General features: G+C 38.5%; 1 protein-coding gene across 4 annotated transcripts; it reads right to left on the bottom strand.

The window, feature by feature from the left end:
* Window positions 1-731: 731 nt before the first annotated feature.
* On the bottom strand, window positions 732-26,012 carry LOC145783334 (carnitine O-palmitoyltransferase 1, liver isoform-like). Of its 4 annotated transcripts, XM_082595184.1 has the most exons (17): window positions 25,889-26,012; window positions 25,534-25,608; window positions 24,466-24,614; window positions 23,038-23,200; window positions 21,716-21,966; window positions 20,694-20,868; window positions 19,975-20,059; window positions 13,370-13,581; window positions 12,261-12,430; window positions 10,144-10,366; window positions 9,659-9,823; window positions 8,857-8,991; window positions 5,346-5,498; window positions 4,652-4,765; window positions 2,841-2,933; window positions 2,352-2,470; window positions 732-1,929 (listed from the first exon to the last, which is right to left on the bottom strand). In XM_082595184.1, exons 1-16 carry the CDS (start codon window positions 25,952-25,954, stop codon window positions 2,372-2,374), a joined length of 2,328 nt encoding a protein of 775 aa, XP_082451310.1. In that variant the 5' UTR covers window positions 25,955-26,012; the 3' UTR covers window positions 732-1,929; window positions 2,352-2,371. The 4 variants fall into 4 exon arrangements, with proteins under 4 accessions (XP_082451310.1, XP_082451308.1, XP_082451309.1 ...); XM_082595182.1 differs by having other exon boundaries at window positions 732-2,470; XM_082595183.1 differs by lacking the exon at window positions 4,652-4,765 and adding an exon at window positions 4,391-4,504 and having other exon boundaries at window positions 732-2,470.
* Window positions 26,013-26,462: the final 450 nt, after the last annotated feature.

Raw genomic sequence — 26,462 nt, 5'->3', positions numbered from 1 at the left:
GTAAACAGCCCTTTAAGCAGTAGTAACACCATGTATGCATTGGCCTTGTGGATTAACGCGTACCACAAATTTTGCTTGTGATTTGTGAGATATAACGCGACATGTCGCGCTGGGGGGCCCGGCAGCAACATCTGCACCGGGGCCCGGCAGCGAAATTTTTTTTCCCACGAGATTTCTGTCTCATTGATTCTAGTCACTCTGAAAGTAAGATTTTCCGAAAGTGTTTTGAGAGATTCAAATAGCGAAATAACTATTTTCCAATGAAATTCAGCAAAGATAATAAAACATAAGCTTTCCCTAACCCCACTTTTTTTTCCCACTTTGACTACGACGGGCGTCGAACCCTCGTTCTCACGATCACTAGGCAGAGGATGAAACCACTGCACCAACCGTGCCAACGAGAAAATGCTGCATTCAAACGCTTTTAATACAAACTTTTACCAAAATATGTAAATGAGACAGAAATCTCGTGGGAAAAAAATTTCGCGGCCCGGCAGGGCTCTTGGAGGCCCTGTCTACAAGTATGCGAAACTGACAGGCATACCCTATCAAAGGCTTTGTCAGTCCGAGGATAAAGCTTCAAAACCAACCTATGGTTGCTTGGGTAAAAACCGATCAGTGGGGCGGGTATCCGCGGCGATTATGAAAGAACAGAGCGTGCTTCGGGTAGGCTATTTAAGTAAACCTATATCGATCACACACTGTTTGTTGCACACTACGCAAGACCGTGCTGTATTTCATTTAAATATTTATTGTTACATGTATTTGATAAGAGTAATTGTCAGGAAAAACTATTCTGTATTCAGACATCAGACTTCACCAAAAGTTGTCATCGGGTCAAGATCTTGATCGCTTCGATTTTAGCACTTCACCGTTACGTCGATTTGTCAATCGGTCACGTAGCGGAGTGGTGAGAGCGATCGATCGACAATCGAAAGGACCTCGGTTCGATACCCACTGAGGGTCAGTAAGCAACAAAACAATATGAGGTGCTTGACGATGAACACAAAAATAAGTATCTAACATCTTCAGTGTCACCAAGCTAACGAAATCGATTATTTTGATATTGATTCAACGTCTGCAGACCTTGGACCAATACAAAAGGTCGGATTTTGCTAGCTGGGACTGCATAACCCTAAACTCGGTTAAATGAACATCAATTACATGCGTTGTATATGGTTACAAGTCCATGAAAAATTGTGCGGTTCTTCAGAAACTATCACAAATTTGTTGTCATCAGCTGAATTGTGAACATTCATATTTACCGCGTTGCTTCTACAGAAACGTGTTCTTTCTCGGTCTACATTGACGTACATTGGTGCAAATTGGGAAAACGGTGCAATACATTAAAGGAAACTTCAACTTCGTCTTATCCACAACAGCCATCTAGCCTGGATGGCTGTTGATGATCCAGCCAAGAGAACGCCAGTGCATGAGGCTAACGTGCAGTACCGAGACACGACAGAAACACGATCAGATGAGACAAAATAAAAACAAATCGTAGGCAAAAGAGGGCCATGCGGCTACGTATAACAGCGTTAAAAGAATGTTATGAAAACTTAACTATTAAAACAAACTTTTGAGGGTGATAAAAGTTTTTATGTATGAAAATTGGACAAGGATAATGCAATAGGGTGGACTGCAGCAACGTCAGTCTTTTATGCTTTCGATATGTCAAATTTCAGACACAAATAAATAACACAACGAATAAAAAAACATCAAACAAGCTACTGGTCTAAACGCAAGTTCTGCATACGGAGTCGAAGTCATCTGTTTGCAAGCTGAGGTTAAGTGATCTCAGAATTCTGACTTGTAACATTTTTGCTTGATATAATTCACATTTGTTAATTCATCACTTTTCGACTTTGTCCAATGATACTCCAGCCATTGATATGCAATGCAGTTGATGCGTGATATGAGACTAGTTTTCTGCAAGTAAAACGATTCATCGGCAATTACTTTTGCATACTGGTTCACTTCATAAACATGGGAACAACTGTTTTAACAGAAGCACAGACCATCAGGTGGACATTTCCTACCTAGACATCAAATGAGACTTTTCCTACAATCAATGAATCGATGCATAAAAGGTTTAATTGGCTAGTTGTTGACAAATGAAAAACTAGAGACACAGATGAGCGTTCAACTGTATATCACCCACCAAACCAAAAACTTGCAAATTAATGTTGTAAAAATCTAAAACGCCTTTGAAACCACTCCAAACATACGGTAAGCACAAGAGATAATAAAACAACCTCATCCAGCAAAAAAACGCCATTTTTACATTGATTTAGCGTCCCTAGACCTCAAATCAACGTAAAAATGGAATGAATTGCTGACTGGGTACGTACACCAAAACAACAATACAACGTTATTTTTTCGTTCCATTTGGTTGCTTCTTCGCTCGTTCACAAATGGATTTCATCGCCAACATCGCTTCCTCAATGTTTCGGCCAAAACGGTCGGCATCCTAAAAGATAGGACACAATTACGTCATTTTTTTATTACGTCATTTTTTTATTACGTCATTTTTTAATCTTAAAAGATAGGACTCAATTACGTCATTTTTTAATCTTAAAAGATAGGACTCAATTACGTCATTTTTTAATCCTAAAAGATACGACACAATTACGTCATACTTTGACGTAACGTTTGCAGATGTTGATGATTGATGTAACCAGTAAAACGACTGCGTTTCTGGCCCAGACAGCAAATCAACCGTTTTTTACATTGATTCAACGTCTGGAGACGTATGTAAACCGGTTGATTTACTGTCTGTGGAAGATGTACCAAAACAGACCAAGCATACAGTCGTCGTTCCGCGTAGCTAAGATACCAACCGTTTCTGGGGATGAGTACTTGCTGGAGATGTGAAACATGATGAGGTTTTCGTGACAGATGATGTACGAGACACCGTAGCCATCATCGGCCACCTGCAATATCAATGCAAATATTTACTGGGATAACATTGGACGAATGGTAGACAAATAAAGGACGCTGGAAATATGAAATGTATTTTTTTTTTATGTAATTTTATTACCGAGATGTTTATTGGATTGAGAAAACAAAGTAACCGAAATAGCAAAATTTGTCTTTTTTAATCCATTTAAAAAAGACGAACTTTCTAAGCATATCGTTTATATGATTTTGTCAGTCACGGTTAATTAAACGTTTGATTAAACTTAAAAGCTGTGAAAAATCTTAAACTAGCCCTGATTCTACTGTTTCGGTTTTGCGGAAGTCAAGTTTAGCAAATTAAGATTTGTGCGTTTCTACAACTGAAATCGGTTCAAACGCTGAAGACGAAATGGCTCGGGGCAAAAAATCACTATAATAATTATAATTATTACTCATGCCAAAAACCATTAATCTACTTAATACATAAAATATGATAAAGCAATTCAAAGCATCCAGCAAGCAAAACCAGCCTTTTTACATGTATTTTGCTACCTTGGTAGTGTAGGTATCGTGTGTAAGCAAAAGCCCAAGAAAAGATAAAGTGAAACAGCAGGTTTTCAACTTTTCGTCAATGGAGTGTCAGAAGACGTGAAGCGCATATGATGGAACGTATCATGTTTACGATGTAAGACGTCAAATGAGAATATCGATTCAAGATCATCAGCTTTCGGTTTGTCGACAACAATGCGTGGATGACAACGATGCTGGGTCGGTTTTTGGTTGATTCAACGTTCACTTGCGATGAAATTTCATTGAAAACTGTCGAGTTCCTTCGAATCACTGCAACCTCTGGTGGGAAGCGTTACCAGCTAGTTTTTATCCAATTTTGATAAATCTGTCCTTTATCCATTGATTTAACGTATGCATACGTTGAATCAATGTAAAAATGGAGGATTTTGCTGTCTGGGTTTGAACTGAAAGCGACCGTTGAAATGGCATCGTACTCTCAAAACGTTCACTGTTCAAGACCTTGACAGGCATTGGCAGCATGGAAATTGATTCGTACTATGCGGCAAGACGTAAAAACGACGTAAAAGTACAACATACAAACAATTCACATCTAGTGATAACGCATGCTTCGGAACGATGGAAATCTGTTCAAGCTGTGACTAGATCACTTGCCAAATCACAACAACAATGAAATAAACAAGCATAGACCATGCGTATAAACAACTGCAAGTTAGTGAAGACGCCCAAACAGCAAATCAACCGTTTTTTACATCGATTCAACGTCTGCAGACGTTGAATTGATGTAAAAAACGGTTGATTTGCTGTGAGATAGTTACGTTTGTTCACGAGGCGCACAAAAACCAAGAGCCCAGCATCTGATCGTGAATGTTTGAAGAGAAAACGACTTGAGTTTACAACAAACAACCCTAAAAGGTGACACCATCAACGAAAATCATGCCGGATGCGACGTCAAATGACGTACCGGACCAAATCCGCCACCGCCCGAAAGAAATTTCGGATGCTGGTTCAAGTCTAGGCGCATGGCTTGTTGGGGAGATGTCTGAGAGGTGGAGAGGCGCCACGGTTCCGTGAGAACCTGATAGTGAGTCCACGAAGAGAAGACACAACAATGAGAAAGAAGTTACCATCAGTCATGTAATCTTGTTTTTCTCTAAATCAGCCGATTAAAAGCTAAAGCGCAAGGCAGCACTCGCCTGTGACGTCATTGCGACGTCACACTCACCGGTCCGAACCCGCCACCGGATGGCACAGTGTCCTTGCTTGTGGCGCTCCCGAACTTTCGGGCCTGGTCCATCGCCGTCTGGGAGGTGGAAAGGCTCCAGACTTCACTTAATACCTGGCTCATAGCACCACCGTTACAAGGTTAGACACCAGCCAGTTTTTTCTTCTTTATTCAGTTAAATTAATGTCGTTTTCATGATTAATAAACCTCACGTCATGGAAGAGTTAATTTAACGAAAGCTGCAGTAAGTAAATCATAATTAAACGAAGGTTATTAATGATATTTAAAAGCAAAATGTATCAAGTCAATCTGCAAGGTAGATTTTTATGAAAATTTCCGTTGATTTACAGCTGCAAGAATCTGAAAAGTATTTAGCTTGATGGGCCTTCCAGTGATGTTAGAGAACGAAATCTTTGGAGTTTCAAATCAATTTCGTTGCAACAACGCAAAGTCTCATACACAGTTTAAGCTGGCTAAAGCTGAAACACTGCCCAGACATAAAACGTACAGTTTGAGCAACAAAATTGTGCAAGCCGGTAATGATGAATTTACATTAATATTGTTAGATTTGGTTGTACGTTCTCAACTTAGCCCAAAGTAGTTGAGTTACATTTTGACCATATTGAAGTAAGACAATCCAATTAACAATAGCAAGTTTTGCGGGATGGGTTGAAACCGTTGAAACCAAACCAACCTTTTGCAGGAAGGGTGATTCGAGCTTCAGGAACTTCGAAACGACGTACAAGCAAAAAAGATGGCGATCGACGCCCATTCCCGCCATTGCCTCTTTGTACATGATCACGTGATGTGCGACAGCCGCCTTCAACAGAGCGTAACGCTCTTCGTCCTAGAAACGAGAGACAACCGTAAGAAAAATTTCAAAACATCACGACAAGGGTGAAGATAACAAAGCGCTTCCTCAGATGACGTCCGTGACTGATGACGTCAGATGACGTTTTGACTTCACTTTCCGTACCTGTACCAGTTTTAATGCCGCGATTGACTTTATCTTCATTTTACCGCGGAGCTCAGTCACGAGATGAAATAATTGTCTTGGCCGTCCAAGAAGAACAAAAGACTAACTCGAGTTATTTTAAGATGCAACAAGGAAAGTCGAAGAGAAACCAATAACGCATTGGTATGAACGTTAACACAAAAACACAGGGGGGCTTTTCTCTCGAGGTAAGTGGACAAACAAAACAGTTGCAAGAATACTTTCCAGGTGCTTTTGATCAGGCATCACTGATGTCACACAGCATTATATTGATTGTGGCGCCCAGGGCCCACAAGAGGGGGGGACAACCGGTGCATTGCACCGGGGCCCGGTGAGCTCAGGGGGGCCCGACAACATGTCTAAATTCACGCGCTAAAAATTTCAACAACTTTGCATAAAATATTGTTTTTATATCATATTTGTTCCGTGTTTCGATTGGGCCCCCTCATGGGTGTGCCCTTATTTAAAACTACAGAATTTTCAATTATTTCAGTTTAGGGGGGCCCGACAAAATGTTTAAATTTGCATCGGTTTAAATTGTGCAAAGGTTGATTTTTCATAAAATATTGTTTTTTATATTACAGTAGTTCCGTGTTTCGATTGGGCCCCCTCTGGAGTATGCCCTTTTTTAAAAATACATAATTTTCAATTTTTTTTAGTTCAAGGGGGCCCGTCAAAATGTTTAAATTTGCGTGCTGAAGTCGATTTTGCATAAAATATTGTTTTTTTATATTAGTTTTGTATTTCGATTGGCCCATCATGGGCATTCCTTTTTAAAAAACTACAGAATTTTCAATTTTTTTAGTTCAGGGGGGCCCGACAAAATGTTAATATTTTAGCGCTAAGGTCTTGTTGATTTGGCCAGGCTAACCATCGAATCAAAACTAGCCAAAACAATTGATTTTGACACATCAGAAATTTTTCTGGTAGAAAGGCTAGAAAAGCTCCTCTAAAAAATATAGGCTTTATGTGAATAGGCTTGTTTCAGAGAGTAGATTTTATGTCATATTTCAGTGTGTGCAGGCCTTGAATTTGCAGTTTTTGTGGAGGTCCAACTGAACTGCCTCCTTCGGCTTGTTAAAAATGCAACACCAAGTCAAATTAAATCATTTGCAGATTTTCATTGTCTATTGTAAACACTTCAAGGCTACTACTGGTAAACAAGAGAGATACCCTGAGGCAACTTCCAAAATGTATAACTGTACATTCTTACTCTACAATTAACAATAGTTAGATCAGATGTGTACTGTGCAGTCACTGATTTGTAATCCTGTTGGAAGTCTAGGTGTAATCATGACAGAGACTAGCGAACATGTCCACCGGCAAGGCCTGCAATCCCTGCATAGTTGAATGTGGTGGAAATGTCTGTCAAGGATTTGGAGGGCTGTATGTGTGTTTTATTGTGAATATTTCAGTGTTTATGTTTAATGCAAATATTGCAGTGTGAGTGAATATTTCAGTTTATTTCAATGTTTTAATTTCAGTGTTAGTCTGGGTGCTTTAATGTGAATATTTGGGTGTGTATGTTTCAATCAGCAGTTGATTGATCAGGGTAGGTTACAGTAATTACGCAGAAGGTAATCCATGCATGTTTCTGACAAATTGTCAGTTTATGACACTTAAGCAAGCAGTGACTGTTATGTGTATTGAAATATTGTTAGAGTCGCTGAGCAAGATGTTCTCACTGTCACTTTTTCAGTACGGTACAAAACTGTTTTTTTTTGGTTACAAATTATCGAAGTAGCTATTTTTTACCCACTTGTTGCCATGGTTACAATCCGGTGTTACCAGAGTTAAGATTAAAGTCAGGAAGGATTAAGGTAAGGGTTAGGAATAAGGTTAGGGTTTTGATCTTTGCCCAGGACTAACAAAAATTTCCACAATACAAGTTTTTGTTTTCAACAGCTTTAAACTTTTCTCAAATTGCAGCATTCCTTATCTGGCAACGCTACTGAGGCTATATTTACACTATAGTATATAGTGTAAATATATCTAAACACAGCCTACAATTATACTGAAATCATGAAACTTCTCTGATCTCTGATATATATACAGTACAATATTTTTGCGTTTTTAGGGTTTGTTAATTCATTTTGCTATATTAATGCAAGCAAGTTTCATAAAAGCAGTGCTGGAAAATAATTTTTGTCCTTGTAGCAGGGCCAAATGTCATAACAGTCTAACAGAAATTGAAAAAAAAGATGAGTGAAAGTGCGATATTTGAGTAAAAAATCATAGGTCTTCACTTCTGTTGAAGTACAAGTACTTTTAACTCTAGACAGAATTAGAAGTGTCCTAGTTGCAGTGCAACCTACTTTTTCCAGCACTGCAGAAAGGTGCTGATTTTCAAAAATATGTTCAGTATATGAATATCAACAAATATATATATATTTTTTTTCTTAAGTTTTTCTTTTTGTTTGTTTTCACTATTTATTTCTTAGCAGTCTTTTTTGGCCAGGCCATTCCAATCTTATTCTTGAATTTCAGGAAAAGTGTCAATATTGATTCAAACAGGCATTCTGTAGTTATGCAAGGTGTCTGTAAAGTCTCGATACATAGTATAGTGATAGATGTAGGTACATTTACATCATTGGTAGATTGAAAATAGAAATATATTCAACTTTGTTTTCTACTGAGTACTGACCACTTGCTGTGGAAATGAAGAGAAAGTGACCTCCAATCCTGCATAAATGCAATTTTACTCAAACAAGCAAAGAAAACCAAAGGAGTGAAAATAAAAAGCAACAGCCTATTGAGTATTGATCCAGAAATGAACTTGGTATTTCTTAATGTCATGAACCAATAGCAATGCATTCTTCATGTATTTATGAATTTAAAGTTGTAAACACCACTACAATACTGCATTCTTTGTGAAATAATGGAGTGTTAAACCTAATGTATTATATTCTTTGTATTATATTTTAAACAGATCTGATATTAAAATAGAAACACTGTTCAGAACACCATGTGTGCATTGGCCTTGTGGATTAACCCGCACCACAAATTTTGCTTGTGATTTGTGAGATCATGCGACATGTCGTGCTGGGGGGGCCCGGCAGCAACATCTGCACCGGGGCCCGGCAGGGCTCTTGGAGGCCCTGGTGGCGCCATTATCAAACAAGCACTTAATTCTTCAACACTTTCTCTTTACCTTCAGTTTCCACAATAGCATTCAGATTACTAAATCAACTGCAAAACAACGACAAATTACGTTTGATTCGGGGTTTTCCATGGCTCTTGCGAAGGCAGTCATTTCACTGGTACACGAGCGAACCGTTTCCGTGCGACCTTCCCGGAACAATCTCGTCATTGACGCTTCGTAGGTGAGTGCAAAGTGTCCTTTATCCTGGCAACAATGTAAACATCCTTCGGTCACGTGATGTATCGGGTCGAATCCCATCAGTACCAAAAATATGATTCGTTGCATTACAATTTACCTCACTGGCACACGCAATTTACACCCAGTCATTTTATCAACGTCTTCTTCTTAACCTTACTTAAATCATGCATGAAATCATTCAAGGAAATGGGTAATCCTGCAAAAACACACAAAAAAATCAAGCTATGCGTATGCTTTAGCATTTACCGCTTTTGAAGACACAATGAGACACCATGAAAAGTTGTGTCTGGTAAAAGTTGCATATCACAATCGTGTAAGGTACGCAAGGTGTATCAACTGCACCAACAAGCAGCAGTGAGATAGTACGTGGCGCGCTCAACGACACTTTTAAAGAATTAGTGCCCTCAAGTGTCTCAATTAAAGACAATCCCAACGACACGCTTCAAAAACGTGGCGCCACCCAATTTTCTGCAAAGAATGGCCTTCTCGTCCACATAGGCCAAACCTTCAACTACCAAGCACCAGACTGGTTAAGCAGAAAGGTAGGGTAGCAGTCCAACCTCAAAACAGCATATTAATGCGGTTGCTGAGGCAAAGTAGTTGCTTTAACGTTTCACTCAAACAAGATGAAAAACAGTTCACACTACAAGTTCAGTCAATTGGAAATTCTTACTTTCAGGTGGGCAAGTTGAAGGGCTGCCTGAATGAAGGCGTCAGGTGACATCTTGAATGTCTTAATCAATCCTTTGCCGAAGTGCTTGAATGGCATCACGTGAAGATGAACGTCGTCTGCTAAGTCCCTGGCAAGAGCGAGGCTCGTCTCGATCACTTCGCGACACTGTAAGGGAATGACAATTTTACATCACTCGAACATGCAAGATTCAGTACAACTGAAGCTGCAGGCACGAATAGCAAACCCGGCAACGAAACTAAGAATGTTTGTTTAATTGTCAAATGTAGATCATTTCGTGAAACCTCAAGGCGTACAAGATAATACTTCCCACTCGCTGCAATGTAGTTTAACGATTCCATTTTCAACAGGCTATCACTTCTCTAAATCTGATAGCAAATATGCTGTTTTTTTGCATACTTCATTTGGCACCATTTTTTATCATTAAGTTTTAATCCGTGTCTTGCGAGTTTCACACAACCACCCACCTGAGAAGGTATGTTCCATTGCAGACGTTGCGGCGCGTTCGGTCTGACCTTCGCCACGCCGGAAACTGTCCCGTCGCTTTCGTACGATAAGTTGAGGCATTCGTAGCTGAGCGTTTCTTCGGCGAGGTAGCTAACGATAGGTGCATCGGCCCACGAATGTTCAGCGTTGACGCCAAAACGACCGTTCTTGTAAACGATTAAGTTAAACGATTTGTCGAACCACCTGGAGAAAAAAGTTGTAAAATATAGAAAGACAGAAATGAAGAGAAAGTTCTTGTTAAAAAGTCATTGTTAGAGCAAATTTTATTAAGAGGAAGCCTGATATTATTATAGTCAATAAAAATCCATTAATGAATTATCTGTAAAGTTATTATTGTGAAAATGTTCCTATTGTACCAGTGAAATAACATGGTACTTGGAAATTGTTTGTTATGTCACTGCTACTTTTGCGATACGCTTCTGTTGTAACTGCTACTGTCGCAATACGAATAGCTTCCTTGTTTCCCCATCAAACGATTGTGGTGCAAGTATCAATTTCAGACGAAATCATGCGACTGTGTTGAGACCGAAAAGTTGCAACAAGGAAGTGTAAAACTTTACCACAGTAATGTTCTACAGTTATACAGAGTTGGACAATAAGACGTAAACCCTCCAAGTCCTCACTCGACCCCAGCTTGCACATAGACAATTGCTGACAGAGTGATTCGTCAAGATCATAGCGATCTTTTCCCAGCAAGCAAGCGTTTCCATTTTTGTATAACTTTACCCTTCAACGTCGTCAGATATTGAAGCAATTTTTAAAAAAAATTTTCTTGAGTTCTTTCACTGTTTATAACAGGGGTGGGGAACCTGCGGCCCGCGGGCCAAATGCGGCCCGCGTGACTGTTCCATGTGGCCCGCGTTAAAATTGGGCTCCTTGTTTGCAAAAGTGAAATCATTTGAAGCTAAACTACATCTGTAGAAAGTACAACTTGAAAACAATAATACCGCACATTTCCCTACCTTGCAAGAGCAAAAGCCTTTTACAACAACCAAATATGCCCATGTGTGTGTCAATCTTATGGAGACATTTAATACAAGATTTTTGGACATAAAAAGTAAAGAAATGGAGTTAGATATTTTTGCCTCTTCTTTCAATGTGATTGCAACTGATGTTCCTAGTAACTTCCAACATGAAATAGTAGAGCTCCAGAATGACTGTACGTTGAAAGCGATGTACCAAAACGTTCCACTGCTCAACTTTTATCAACGCTACATAAATGCTGATGACTTTCCAGTCATGCGGAAACATGTTTTGAAATATGTGTCTCTGTTTGGAAGCACCTACCGTTGCGAGCAGTTTTTTTCCAAATTGAATCTAACAAAAGTCGGCTTCGCTCCAGATTGACTGATAAAAACCTGGAGATACAGTTAAGAGTTGCAGCATCTTCCGTGTCAGCAGACATCACACGACTCACCAAAAATAAAAGCTTTCAGCCCTTCCACTAGCTGTGAAAGTGAAATAAATCATTGTCTACTTCGCTACATTTTTTATCTGTAAATAAATTTCGAATTTTTTAGTGGCCCGCCAATGTTATTTCTCATTTTATGTGGCCCGCAATACTAAAAAGGTTCCCCACCCCTGGTTTATAAAGAGTGAACGTAGAGTTGATCAACGGAAAGAAACTGTAGTGGTAGGGGTCGAAGTAGGGACAGTAAATTACGGGACGCGCACCTCTGCTGCTTGGGCAACATTAATAGGGTTAATTGCCAGTTTGACATTTTTTACACTTTGCTACTGGCTTGCTTTCAACTAAACACCTAAAACCAACTTCGCTCTTCCTGCATAACCCATAAAAAGTACATTATTTTGTAAATCAGAAAAAACATAACCCTTTTAGTGTTGCGGGTAAGGCAAAAGCGGTTGCAGTATTCGCATCCCTATGATCTACAATCCCTACGTCGAAGGTATATATATTTCGTTGTAAGATAGAAAAAAGGCTGACATGAAGCGAATGACAAGATCTAGATTGGATAATAATTGAAACCATGATTGCAACCCATTCCATTTTTGCCTTTTCATTACAGGATTACAACTACGACAAATTCATTGGAAATTCTGTTTCTTCAAAGATCACCTGTTGTGGCATTTTCCGTGGAGAAGAGATCTTCCAAAAGATGTGATCCCGACAGAATCTTCATCATTCGTCACATGCTCTTCATCATCCAAGATGACCACAAACGCAGACTTTTCAATCGCATGGAGAGATTTTTTGTTGACTCCAGAAGAAAAAAATTCCTGTCTTGCCTGAATTTAAAAAAAATCAATCCTTTTATAGGTTGATTGAACGCCTGCAAAATGTACAAAAATTGATGTAAAATCGACTCATGAGCTGGCTGAGAAGTTGAGCTTGTGACACGAGGTCGATAAACTATTCTCCCGATTGGCACCGTCTGTGGAAATACGATTAGAGAAATTTCCGTTTTCAACGCAGCACGCGGACCATCGAATCCCTACTTTGCTATGTTGATACAACGTCGCTTAGACGTGAAATCAAAGTAAAATGTGTCGGTTTGATGTTTGAAATTGCACAAACGCACAGAAACTAGAACGACTTAGAGGTTAATCCTCGTTAAACCATTGCTAATTTGTATTCATCGAATGCTGGTATTTGCAAAACAATCTAATACCTTAGCATTAATTTATTAACGAATCGATTTCGCCATGAGAATAGCACCTTTATTCTTCAGTTTATAGAAATAGATTAGGTATATTTGAATATCCAAATAGTATTATTTTCACCCAAGTAAGTTGCGACAAAAAGCGAAAACAATGCGTCAGCGCATAAGATCAACGGATCAACGGATTTTTCCAACTGGAAATTTCTGATCGTTCGTCAGCGCATAATATCAACGGAATTTTTCCAACTGGAAATTTCTGATCGTTAAAAACACACTTTTCACGTTCAAACATATCCAGTGACATCAAGTGCAAATAGACCGAACTCAAGTCTACGGGTGAGCAAACAAGACCAACATCACCTTGTTTGCCCACACAACTAATGACAATATGAGATAGACTTTGCATGCATACTAACAAAACCGAAGTGCCTTAAAACATATAAACAGTTGAAGTTCTTAACACATCCGTTTCATGCAACGGTGGCAATGTCGACAAATAGAACGTTTTCTGTGTTATGTTGGCAAATGTTAAAACTGTATTCCAATTTTTTTAAGTTGTTCTCACTTTGGCCCACGGTATTCGCTCTCCTGCGGTCAGAGCTGCCAGGTGCTCCTCTCCGGGTGCTGGCTCCGTGTCGTCTTCCAGAATCGCTTCTACGGCGATCTCCAACTCTTTCGGCTCCAGGAGCAAACCGTGTTTGTAGCAGACCAACTTAAACCATTTACCTTGATGGTAAACAGCGATGTGGCGGGAATCCATGCAATGGTGGATAGTGTCTGTGCAAATGAAGACAGAACTGAGTGGTAAAGGTATTTTTAAAAACAGCACATGCTAGATTTATTAATTTATCACAATAAATAGACTTTCCTTTCGTTGTGAAACGTACTCGCACAAGCAGAAGTCGTTTGTTTGCTGCTGGTAGTTTCTGCATTAAAAACTTCCAAGTGACGTAGCTATCCAAGGACAATTCACATGAGTGCATGTTGCAGTCCCAATTCGAACAGTCAAAATAATGTGACTGTGTACTAAGTGTAAGTTGAGTATAGCCCATGGTGAATGCCGGGTGGTCTGTCTACTAAATGATGAAAGCGTTTGATAGCCAATTATCTGGTATTAAAAGATTTCTGCTGGTCAATCGAGAGGACTTCTCTTCGACACTTACTGAGAGCATTCGGCTGAAGGCAGACAGGAATATTGTCATCCCTAGCTTTCCCGTCTACTCAATCTTAATTTTAGGACCAGGCATAAGATAAAATGTGACAACCCTATTTTTAGGCAACATTTGTTGTCCAAAACAAAAACAGAAAATGGGAAGCGGAAGACTGCGAAAAAGTCGTTTTTATCTTCAAGTCAACTGGTCGTCATTCTCGAGCTTGAGCCTGCATGATGCTGCACAAATATGAAGCGAAATAAAGCAGCATTTGTGTTGTAAAAATAGTATGAACAAGAACTTGTCCAGGTTCCCAGGTTTATGCCAGATAGTTGAAAGTCAAGAGTAGACCAGAAGGCAAAAAGCCAACTTCGTGCCCACTTTCAAGCGTGTCATTTAAGTGTCAAGGCACACAGCAGTGTGCCTTGAGGACCTCAACTTGGAATGAGCGTTGAACAGGCAACCACATGTACTTTGTCCAACTGTTGTTACTGCGAGACCACGCATTCGACGGACGAACTTTAGTAGGAGGAAGTGTCAAATTTTTATAAAAACGTCCATTAATCTAGTCCTTGCACAAAAAGACAGCTGTTATTTATAAATATGACAAAGCTGTTAACAGCAGTTCAAGCGTATGCATGAACATAACTAGCAACTGTACGGGAAATTTTAATGGATATCTTTAAACTATCTGTTGTACCACCACTCTACCAGTATCAAAAATGTGCTAGTTTGCTTAGTTAGAGCAGCTCTAGGCCAGCAAGATATAGATTTTAAGAAAGAGTATTTTAAAAGAAAGCTTTTTTGTAATCAATGCAATGTTCAGCGATATCAAACTGATTAAGGTCATTAGTTGTGGTCTATGGCGGCGGAGATATTTGTATTTCCTGAGAACCGCAACTCTGGCCAAACAAAATCCACATTCCAGTTGAGTAACTTCATGCCAAAAATACTCTTCCGATTTAAAATTCCGCTTTATTGAACGTCAAAACATCTTAAAACAACATCAAAAAAACACAAATATCAAAGGTCGCGGGAATACGTGACTCGCCTATGAAAAACAAACAGCGGACTTTGTACTGTGACGTCATGACGAAAAGTCGTAGTAAATCGGTCCAACAACCACAACGAACAAACGACTGATTTGCTGTCTGGGAAGACACACAGTTTACAACCGTTGCGTAGTTTCGACAGAAAAAACAGGAATTTTGCACATAAAAAATGTTAAAATTGGGAACCCACACAAAAGCGCTTTTATTGATGTTGATAGTTGCAAAATACAACAAAAGGACCTGCAAGAAAATAGAGAAACTAAGGACAGGGGTGTAGTAGATTCACTGTCCTAGATAAAAAAAAATAAATAAATAAAACACACGTCAAAATAGGACGAATTTTGCTGGCAAAAGAAAGCGCAGACAGCACCATGATACAAGGCACCCTGCCTCACATGCCTCAGAAACTACAACAGTGACTATGCGTCGACTAATTGACAATAATGTGTCAACGATTGCTGACCAATCACGACGCTACAGCTAAGCTACATGGCCTACCAACAACGCAGACGAAGTATTAAATTTCACAGCGCTGATGCATGGCAACATTTATAGTGAGATGGGCAAGGTTGGCCTTAAAAAAAAAACGATACAAGGATAAGTTGATTTGTTGGTTTCTGTTGTTTAAGAATGCTACAGAATAGACCGAAACTCTCATATTCTAGAAGTGACAATTTTTTTTCTCTGTACTTAAAAATCTTTCATTTCCCTCTGACAATCTTCCACAACACATACGGTACCATGTATTTTCTACATATTCAGCCATGAACGTTTCAAACGGCTACCCAGCAAATTGCAAATCGTTTAAAGTTACGCCAGTGTGGATTGTTGAACCATTCGACGACAAAAGGCTTCATTGTATATATAAACGATTTGTTTCAAACTCCTAAGCATTAAAAACCGCACCAAAGTTTTGCACTGATAACGGACGGAGGTGAACGCTTCAGAAGTGTTTTTCCCAGTGCTGACACAACTCACACAAAAGGCAAACTGTATGATATGGATTTTTTGCCATGAAAACCGTGGTCAGTGAAACCAGAAAGTATCAACGGAGTTTTGAAAATAGTAAAAACAGAAAAAAAGCTTGACATTAAGAACAACAAGAAGCCAGCACATGCAATTCGTAGGACACGTCCACATGCATGGGGACCCGGAAAAGGTAACACTATTAGACATGAACCAAGGAAATGAAGCATGGATGAACGAAGATTACTAACATATTAAAGCGGTCTGAGAAAACAGACCACAAACACAACTGCCAAAATCAATGATTGTAAATGACAGAGAGGCTTAGAAGATCCTGATTACAACGTCGGTATCAGATCTGGCAAAAACATCGTCAAACGTGTGCATTACAACGTATTATGAAGATAATGTTATCAGCTAAAACTAAAGATATAACTCCGTTCTCACAAACTTCTGGATTCCATGATACAATTATGGTTGTATCTCAAATTCAGTCGGCTCTGAATACAAAATTTAACAAAATTACTACCACCTTTCTAACCGCATGATTCTTTGATGAATTGTGTAAGAGGAGCAGAAACCGCGAAGCGAATGTAACATCTCAAAAAACGTGACCATGAAAACAGGCTGAAGGATTCTTGTAGGTAAAGTTGAAATTTGAGACGTCTCAGAAACGTACTTTGTACTTTGCGAGACCACCACTATTGTTTATAAAGCTTATATTCTTTACAAACGTTTCTCTAATTCAGATTCCGCAAAAATATGTACACACATTCTATATAGCAAAAGTTCCTTTTTTATATCATTTTAACGTCGCCGGACGTTGAAACTTTTGAAAGCTAAGATATGCGCTGTAACGCTCGACAGCAGATACAGCGACTGAATAGGTTTACTTTTCTGAAAATAAGACACATGTCCCTGAACAATAACAATACAGATATCAAATCAATAACATGATACTGTACACGGAAACCGCAATGACTTTTTTTCAAACCATTGCATTCCCATAAGCATCAGTATTCAACATCAAATCAAGTAAGTTTTGAGTTGTTGCTCTAAATCTTAACAGTGTATTCTGCTGTAAAAAAAGGAATCATAGAGAAAAAGCATTCTAACGAAACCAAAAAACAGTAGGTGCTGATTCAAGTTTTCGTTCATTGTCTTCAAATGAAAAACAAGATTTAAAGATGTGATGTACAAAAAAATTCAAAATTGTTCTCAAACAATAGCAAGCCATCCGGAACACACATTCGCCCATTTTACATCGCTTCAATATTTAGTTTCGTTGGTTAGATTCGCGTGAAGAACGCAAAACAAAAGCATTTTCTCAGAGTCATTTGACGCCAGCCTACTTCAGAACTGGTTAGGAAAAATATGCTCTTTCAGTCTGCTTTAACGTCTGCGGACGTTGAATAAATGTAAAAAGAAGGAAAATGGATTAAGCAATGGCTGGTCGCTGTGCGACAGAGCGGGTCACCTTGAAGCAGACTGAACACACGCGCATTGAAAGTCTTTGAACAAGCGCAGAGTCATTGAAATGAGTTTTGACGTTAGATCAACGTCGACAATTTGACGTGGATGCTCAATTGCCGACGTCATGAATATGTCCCAGAGGGCTGCGCTGCAAAGCGGCTCTTGTGTCAATATGGTAGTAAAGTGGTTGACCTTTTAACTGATTTTATGTCCGCACAAAACTACAAACCGAATGACAATCGTTTCAGTTGTTCACGGCGCCATCGTACAACTCGCTTTCAAATCAGCAAGTATTGAAACAAGTATTCTAGCCATTGCAAAACGCTGATCAAGTTGACTGTGCCGCCTTTGTCGAGACCCAATAGTTAAAAATGCACGATCGACCTAGAGCAGTGATTCCCAACCTGGGGTTCGCGGACCCCTTGGGGGTCCGTGATTACCTTGATGAATTTTGGAAAAAAAACTTTGTTCTATATGCACGGATGGAGCACCAGTTATGCTTGGGAACAAATCCGGATTTGCTGCTTTACAGTAGTAAAAAATAAAGCTCCTCGCGTGGTTGTTACCCATTGCTTCTTGCACAGGTACGGTACGCCTTAGCAGCAAAAACTTTACTAGCAAGTCTCAAAGAAATTCTGACGAATTGCGTGAAAGTCGTAAACTTCATCAAAAACAGAGCTGTAAACCACCGTACTTTTAACGCGCTCTGTTAAGCAGTAGGGTCAGATTACGGAGTACTTTTGTATCATCTTGAGGTACGTTGGTTATCTAGAGAAGTCGACTGCAGCAGCTAAAAAATGAGGTATCAACTCTTTTGAAAGCAAAAGGAAGTCCCCTCTCAAAATTGTTCGAGAGTAAAAGTTTTCTATACGGCATGGCCTACTTAGCCGATATTTTCGGTCACATTAACAATGTTAATCGTGGCATTCCAGGACCAGGTGTGACAATAATTGATGCAGCTGAAAAACTGAAAGCGTTTTTAGCCAAGTTGCCGGTTTGGAAACGCAGATTGGAAGCAGGTAATTGCGCTAACTTTCCAATGTTAGAAGATCTTATCTTGATGGATGAAACTCAAAGAGAATGTACTCTCAAAGAACTAAACAAAGATGTAAACTCAAAGAGAATCTCTATGAGAGAAAAATTTTGCGCACACTTGAAACCCTGCAAATCTCATTTCAACGTTATTTTAATTTAGAACACCTGCCGAACGAAGTTGAAACATGGATTCGAAATCCTTTTCTTTTTGACTTGAACAACATTAGCGATGACGATCTCAGTAAAGATGACCTAATTGATTTGAGATCAAAAGAGTTATTACGCTTTGAGTTTCATTCAAAAACTGTCGAAGAATTTTGGTGCTCACAACTGCAAACCTACCCATTGTAGGCAAAGCAAGCGATTATTGTTTTGTTACCATTCATAACCACTTAACCTTTGCGAGGCAGGATTCTCAGCTCTTGTTACAATAAAAACAAGATTGAAATCGCCTGGACAGTGGACGTTGAAGATGACATGCGTGTTGCATTGTCAAAAACTCAGCCGCAGTTCAGTAGTTTAGTTCAGGAAAGGCAACAACAACCATCTCATTAAATTTGCTTACGTTGAAAAAGTTTCGGCATGGCACTTTGGGTCACCTTAATATTCAAATACTGCTGACATTTCTTGAACAATCCATTCATTTTGTTATTTGAGCAACTGTTTAAGCTGATATTTGCCGCAGGAGTCACAGCGGCAATGCAATATGACACCGTACAGTAGTTGAGTAGCATAATTATTACAATAGTCAATGGTACTATGATTGAACTGACTCGAGTGAAAATAAATTTCTTTGCAATAGTCAATAGTATGTTCATTGAGTTTCAGGAAAAATTTAGGTAGGGGTCCGCAGAATTAATAATTTGTCTAAAGGGGTCCGTGACAACAAAAAGGTTGGGAACCACTGATCTAGAGGGCACGAACATTGATAATAACACGTAGGTACTTCAGGCGGTATTTGACATACCAACGGCATGCTTGCTGACGTCAGAAAGGCATTTCGTTGTAAAACCAATGCTTCACTTTATATTTACTGACATAATAGACAAGTTGCTTTTAAATGGACAAACAATTTGAAACATACGTTGAAAATACCCCATCAAGACGTAAAATTATCGGTAAACTTAAAAACAGGTTAAGTAGAGATTTCATAAACCTTTAAAATACTAAAAACCAACGTTGAATGGTAGTTTAATCAATTATTTCTAAAAGTTTCTTGGTTTCATATTATCCGATTTTACTTCGTTACTGATGAATTAGTAATGTTCATCAAACAAGCTATAGGGCATTAACAATGATGGGCTTATAACAAACATATTCCAAAATAAAGTTTTTTAACATTCGGCACGTATTACACCGTACAGGTTGTACGACAATGTGCACAAAAATGCTGATATTCAACAGACGCAGTTCATCGTGTGAGTCGCGAGAAAAACGGGCACAGGAATGCGCCTTGAGGTTCACAAGATCAACCACATCGAGTATTTTCTCACCTGTCTCAACGCCAGGTATCCTGCACGTGTTGAACGTTCGTTCGTACTGAGCACTGCACAAAGGAACCACGCCACTGACTCTTATCTAAAAAAGAGGGGGTAGAAAACTGTACAAAACCGAGTTTTGAAAATAAGTACTGCTGTATTTACTCGCTCTGCGTGAATTAAGTTTCACTTTGTTTGTCATACTAAGACGTTGCGTTACGGCTTAAGAATGTCTGCCATTTCTTATGCTTTTAAAGTCTGTGATGTTTTAGCTGACAGCATTTTCTGAAAATCAGTCTGAAAACGTTTCCTCGCTGATTGATGTTGTTGAGTGAGATTTAAATGTGTTAAGGTGCACGTAGTCAGCTCTAGACCGAACTCCTGTACTATGTAAAGAACGTGAGGGATAAAACAGCTTGAACGAACCCCCAATGAGCCGAGGAATTCAAGGTTGTTCTACAGTCATAAGCTACAATATCCATCGAACTAGTGCAGCTGAAACGACTCATAAATCGCGTTAACCTAGCAACATAAATGTAGAACATTGATGAAGCCACGAGATTCATCATGATTTGCAGTACAAAGGATGATGGCACACTTGTGTCATTGGACATTTTTCATCTTTCTGCCATTATTTGAAGGGAATGGGAATTTATTGAGATAAAAAGAGTTACTTGGTCAAAATTACACACTAAAGGAAAAAGAATCAGAAGAATACGCAAGGGTTCGCTAACCGGTGGAATATTTTCTTTGTCCAAAGTGCTCCTGAATGTGAAAATGGAGTAAATCACATTGGCAGCCCTTGAAGCCTGTAGGTGAGTAGGCCGATTGTACAACAGATCCATGCCGTAGTAGTTGGAATTGACCATGATGGGTCCACGGCCGGCTAGGTACACATATTGTTCCCACCTGCAAAGTAAAAAAAAATAATTATTCATTCGCGCAATGCATCTTTACGTGGATTTGATGGTTGAAAACGCGTTCGCAAACGTCAAAGCGATACAAAGACAACTTTTGTCTGCAAGGTAGCAACTGAGCTAGTAAAATGATTGCAAAGGCAAAAACAGAAGAAGAAAGGCTGAATATTTTATAGCATTCCCCAGTTTACGATTTACTTTTGGAAGCATATTATGTCAATGATTGATGATGGAATTACAGCAGAATTCTGTATTTTTAAAACTGGACAACTATCGAAATAACAACCAAAGCAAAGTACAAAGGGAAAATTCGAAATCAAAGCAAATAGAATGAAGTGAATTTCATTTCAATAAAATCGAAAACAACGAACAAAGTCAAACATAAAGGTTTCTGAAGCAATACCAAAGCATGGCATATCACTTCGAGAACAAACGCACGTATCAGTGAATAGAAATCAAAGCTCTTCTTTCCCAGAAAGAAAATCAATCATTCTTTTACATTGATTCAACAACTGAAGACGTTGAATAAATGTAAAAAACGGTTGATTTGCTGTCTGGGTTACGAGCCAGCAATCCAGCATTGACCTTTCATTAGTTTTTAAAATTCCAAAGCTTAACATCATTACCATAATCATAAATCAACTGAGAATATCTCAAAAGCATCAAAATGCAACAGGCGTGCTGGTTCAATATTAGTTCTTGGTTTCTATCCAATCCAACTGAGATCAATCATAGGCAATTTAATGGCACAATAAAGCGGAATCGAAGCAAAGTTTCGGAGCATGCAAATTTTCCATTAACATATCTCTTTTTAACAAACGCCAGAAACCAGAACTCACCAGTCTGAAACATAGTTGCTGGCCCACCACGACTTTGCAATGAGATAGCGTTGCAAACGTGAACCAATTGTGCTCAAAAAATCATTGGACAACTTATCCATGGCCTCGTACTGCTTGTCGTCAAGGAGAGGTCTCACACTGGTCAGGTACCGCCTCACGGTGTCCTTTAAGTTCGGTACTGGCAGTCGGGGCAAGGAAGATTGGTAGCTGTATAGTTTAGGATCAGAACCTCCAAGAGCTTTGGCGCAAACCTGAAGAAATGGTTTTAAACTTGTTTGTTTCACGTTATATTCACGTTTGTTTTTGTTGTAGTAACGCTTGGGATTTCGATTCAGTGGCGGATCCAGAAAGGGGCGATTGCCTCCTTTAAAACTCAGAAAAGTAACTTTATTTACGGTGTATTTTTAAGGTCAGAATAATACAGATCTACAAATGATATCATTGTTTCATTGGAATCGCCCCCTAAGACTACTTGCTAGATCCGCCCGTTTCGATGAGGATACAATACATGTGTTTGTTTGCGAATAACGTCCAACTATTACCAGTTCATGCGTGACTCATTAGGTACGGTAACAATGTAGTTTCGAAAAAAATTTTCCGCTTCATAGACACAGACACATAAAGCAAGTTATTGAAGGATCAGCGCTTTCAGATATCCTTGGAATTTGATGATTGCTCAAAATGAAAAACAAACAACTATCCAAACAGTTGGATATTTTCGTATTGCATAAATTTGCAAGCGAATTTTGCAAACAATCTATTCCAATCAATAATTTATTAGCCAGGAACTATATGTTTGAAACATGCAAGTTATATATACACTGCAAAGTTGAACGAAGTTCCCATACTGACAGAAAAACAACATTTCGGTCTACTAGTCAATTGCTATCCACATGAACAAGTCAGTTGCTACCAATGCAGAAACGGCACACGGTACACCGATCAATACACTTGTTAGATGTATTCACAATGCAAAGGCAATGACTAGCATTTGATATGGCAAAACAATGTTGATAAATGAATCACCAAAGCAGACACTACATTTTCATTTGCAAGTAAACATTAAGTGATTCATGAATGGTGCTTTTTTCCGTTTCTGGCCTATCCATTTGAGAACAATCAAAAAGCTAGTTAGCTTCTCAAGCTAGCTCGTTTTACATTGTATTGATTGCACCTCTTTTCTGACAACCAATTGAAAAGAGGCATTGATGGACGTGGCACAAACAAGCTACTACTTCTCTTCTACGTGTGCATGATCTATGTGCATTGCGCATGCAAGAAAATGAAGCAAGTAACACAACAATTCAATAAAATGTACTTACAGCCCATATTTTGGTTGTCAGAGATGTTTTGCCATGTGGTTCAAACATAAACCCCCGATACTGCAGCAAAAGCTTGAGCGAGTAGCGTATGAGCAACACCACTCCCAACCAGATGATAGTCGATGATAGAAAGTATGACAACAGCCAATAGAAATACGACGACCTGTAACATACAAAGTAATATTCACGATTTCTCATAAGCCAACTAGAAAGTGTTCATTCATATTATAAGCTTGTGTTCAAATGGTTTGAGTATTGGTGTTTCATCTCGTTTAATGAGAACTATATTGTAAAATGAATACTGAAAAGTTTGGGTGTTCATCAGGACAATCATCGTTTCTAGCACTAGTTGCAACGTTCATCTGATGAACTTGAAAGTAAAAGCAACAACAAACAGGATGGTTTATTGCTTCACTGACGTTTCGCGCACCATGACAATGCGCATCCTCAGAGCGAATAACATACAAAATAAAATTTAATATTTATTATAACCTTTTGAAATTTTATTTTGTATGTTATTAGCTCTGAGGATGTGCATTGTCATGGTGCGCAAAACGTTGACCAGTGAAGCAATAAACCATCCTGTTTGTTGTTGCTTTTACTTTCAAGTTCATCAGATGAATGTTGCAACTAGTGCTAGAAACGATTGCAAAATGAGGCTGAAATCAGGCGCGGATTTATGGGGGGGGCCCAGGGGGCCCCCCCCCCGAAATTTTGTGAAAAATTGTATGTTTCCGCATCAAATGGTTTGATATGCTTCTAAACAGCTGATATTAGTCCCTCGGCATCACAATTGATGAAAATGGTTGTTTTAATGTCTATTTTCTAGCATATCGTATATGTCGTAGTATCATTGTTCATATCTGTTTAGCTTTTTCTTTCTTTTTAATTGATTTTCAAATTTTCTGGCCCCCCCCTGAAAAAAACTCTTAGATTTGCGCCTGGCTGAAATGTACCCTTTATAGCATCATCCCAACAGCACTACCAGCTAATTAAACACCTAACTGCAAACAAACAATAAGATCAGGAAATGATAGTTCAACCCTTAAGTTACACGCTTTTGAAAACAGTACACTCCAATAACAAATCTCCATACAGTGCATGGAGTAGACAGTACTTTTACAACCGACAGTAACTTCACCCTGTCAATCTCAGTGGCAAGGCCTGTGTCAGTAGTTCTTCAAAGCCTGACAAGTAAAAAGAACTGCCAAAATTAAGCTTTCAAAAAGACTTTCTTAGTGTGAGAATTTCAATTCCCACAACCAACCTTATTATGTATCACAACAGCGTGTTTTGAAAATCATGATATGACATACTTAATTTAAAACCATACACTATTGTAGCCTATAGCATATCGGCCTACTGTAGCAGTATGAATTTTTAAAAATCGATTGTTGTACAGTTGTACACAGACAGTCAGACACTTACGATTCAAAAACGTCGTGAAAAAAGTCATGAATCTTGGAACTTAAGCCAAATGTCACATCATATTCCCAAATCCCGCCCAGAATAACAGCAGTAAAGAAGAAAGCAAGACTTGTGAATTTTGCAGGGTATACTCCACTGTAAAACCGATTCTACAAAGAACAGTTGATGACATGTCAAAATTCATCAATGTACAGGGTGGCAGAAATCAGGCTGGATGAATAATTTTATTTCTAAACAAACAATACGCAAACTGCCCTTTCTAATTATACTATACAGTATATCGCAAAATAGTTAGTTCTACAAAGCCAAGAAACATTACCTGATTCAAAACATTTATTTCAAAAACACAAAAACAACTACATTAAAACAAATTACATCAACTGTTTTTGACACATGTCCTAGTGTCCTCATTAAATTTTAAGAAGTTGAAGATGCTTTTTTTATAAAAAAATCAATTCTTTAATAAATTATGCTAAGAGATTAGATTGCTGTGCAAATGCCAGTAGTTGAAGAATGCAAATTAGGGGTAGGCCTACTCCTCATTAGAAATAACAATGCTAAAATTTAGCTAGGTACATCAAAAGTACAAAGTTCAACAATTAAGAGATAGATTTTATCTAAAATAGCACAGTAATCAATATTTCTGACTACTTCAACATCATGCATAAGCAAAAGAAAATTATATACAACATGTAATAGACAACATGAGGTGTTACAGATAAACAATTTGAGAAACAAATTAATCAAAACATGCAAAGCAGAAAAGCCGCAAGCATATAATTACTGATTTAACAATGGATTGCTATGCAGGGCTTACAGATGAAGTTAAGAGCTTCTTCAAGCATCTAAAATTATTGCTATTAATTACTGATGAAGATACCATGATGTGTCAAAAATATTCAATGAAAATCCTTGTAAATACAATTTTTCCGAGTGTTTAAAATCAATATGTTGAATCAGGTAATGATACTTCGTTTTTATATGTGTATGTGTGTACAAAAATCTCTAACGATAAATCCTAATTAAAAAATATTAAATTTTAAAAGCAAATCTAATCGAACAGCATACCAAAAACCTGACACGGCGCTTTCTCCATGAACGAACACCAGAAAAGTAAACAGCTAAAAGGGCATCTCGAGATATCTGAAATTGTACATTTAAATGAAAACTGTCAAGATAATAAGCTTGATAATCAAAGAACATTTTAATAGAGTAAAATAGCGTTATGGTTATGACATCATCACCTTTGTCGCCCCTCAAGGTTTTTTGAAAAGTCGGCGCCTATTCGGCAACATTATGATGTTGTGCACTGAAGCAACCACCGATCCAGAAACACAATTTCAGTCAAAAGAAATTTTTTAAAAAGAAAACCGTCCACAAGTGGCTAAAGAAACTTTTACATTTGAAAATCTTATGTACTCACATGGACATTGAACCCTTCTGGTGTCACAGAAAATGAAAAAGCAACAGCAGCATGGGCTTCTGCCATGACAGGTACCAGAAGTTATTCTACCAATTACAAAGTAACAGGATATGTGTATGCTGCTAAAAATATATAAATGCAGAGTTGAACAATAAATACTATTAATACTACAAAAAGTGCTCAATGCCAAGCAGAGCAAATTACAGCAAATATAGTTACTACCGTACTTTCTAAAACATCTACAGCCTGTTTCACCCTAAAAGGGTCATCAGAAGGTCCTTATTCAGATAGAAATTACAATAAAAATAATAATAGAATTCTATTTGAATAAGGACCTTATGATGATCCCTATTTAGAGTGACACAGGCTGTAGAGATATCAAATTATTTTCATATATGGAAACTAGTTTGATAGAATCAAGTTGTATCGCCAAAGCTTTGAGCATTAATTTCCTGATGCACTTTATTTCATGCTGGTACACTCAAACTGTACTGAGGTCACTGCAAAGCAAACAAGGCACTAACATTTGCAGTTTGTAACATCTTGGCCTATAATTACTTCCCCCTCTGCAAAG

The sequence above is a fragment of the Aplidium turbinatum genome, chromosome 14 (assembly GCF_918807975.1).
Source record: "Aplidium turbinatum chromosome 14, kaAplTurb1.1, whole genome shotgun sequence".
NCBI lineage: Eukaryota > Metazoa > Chordata > Ascidiacea > Aplousobranchia > Polyclinidae > Aplidium > Aplidium turbinatum.
Note: the sequence above shows the minus strand (reverse complement) of the source record. Positions and strands in the feature narration are given on the sequence as shown.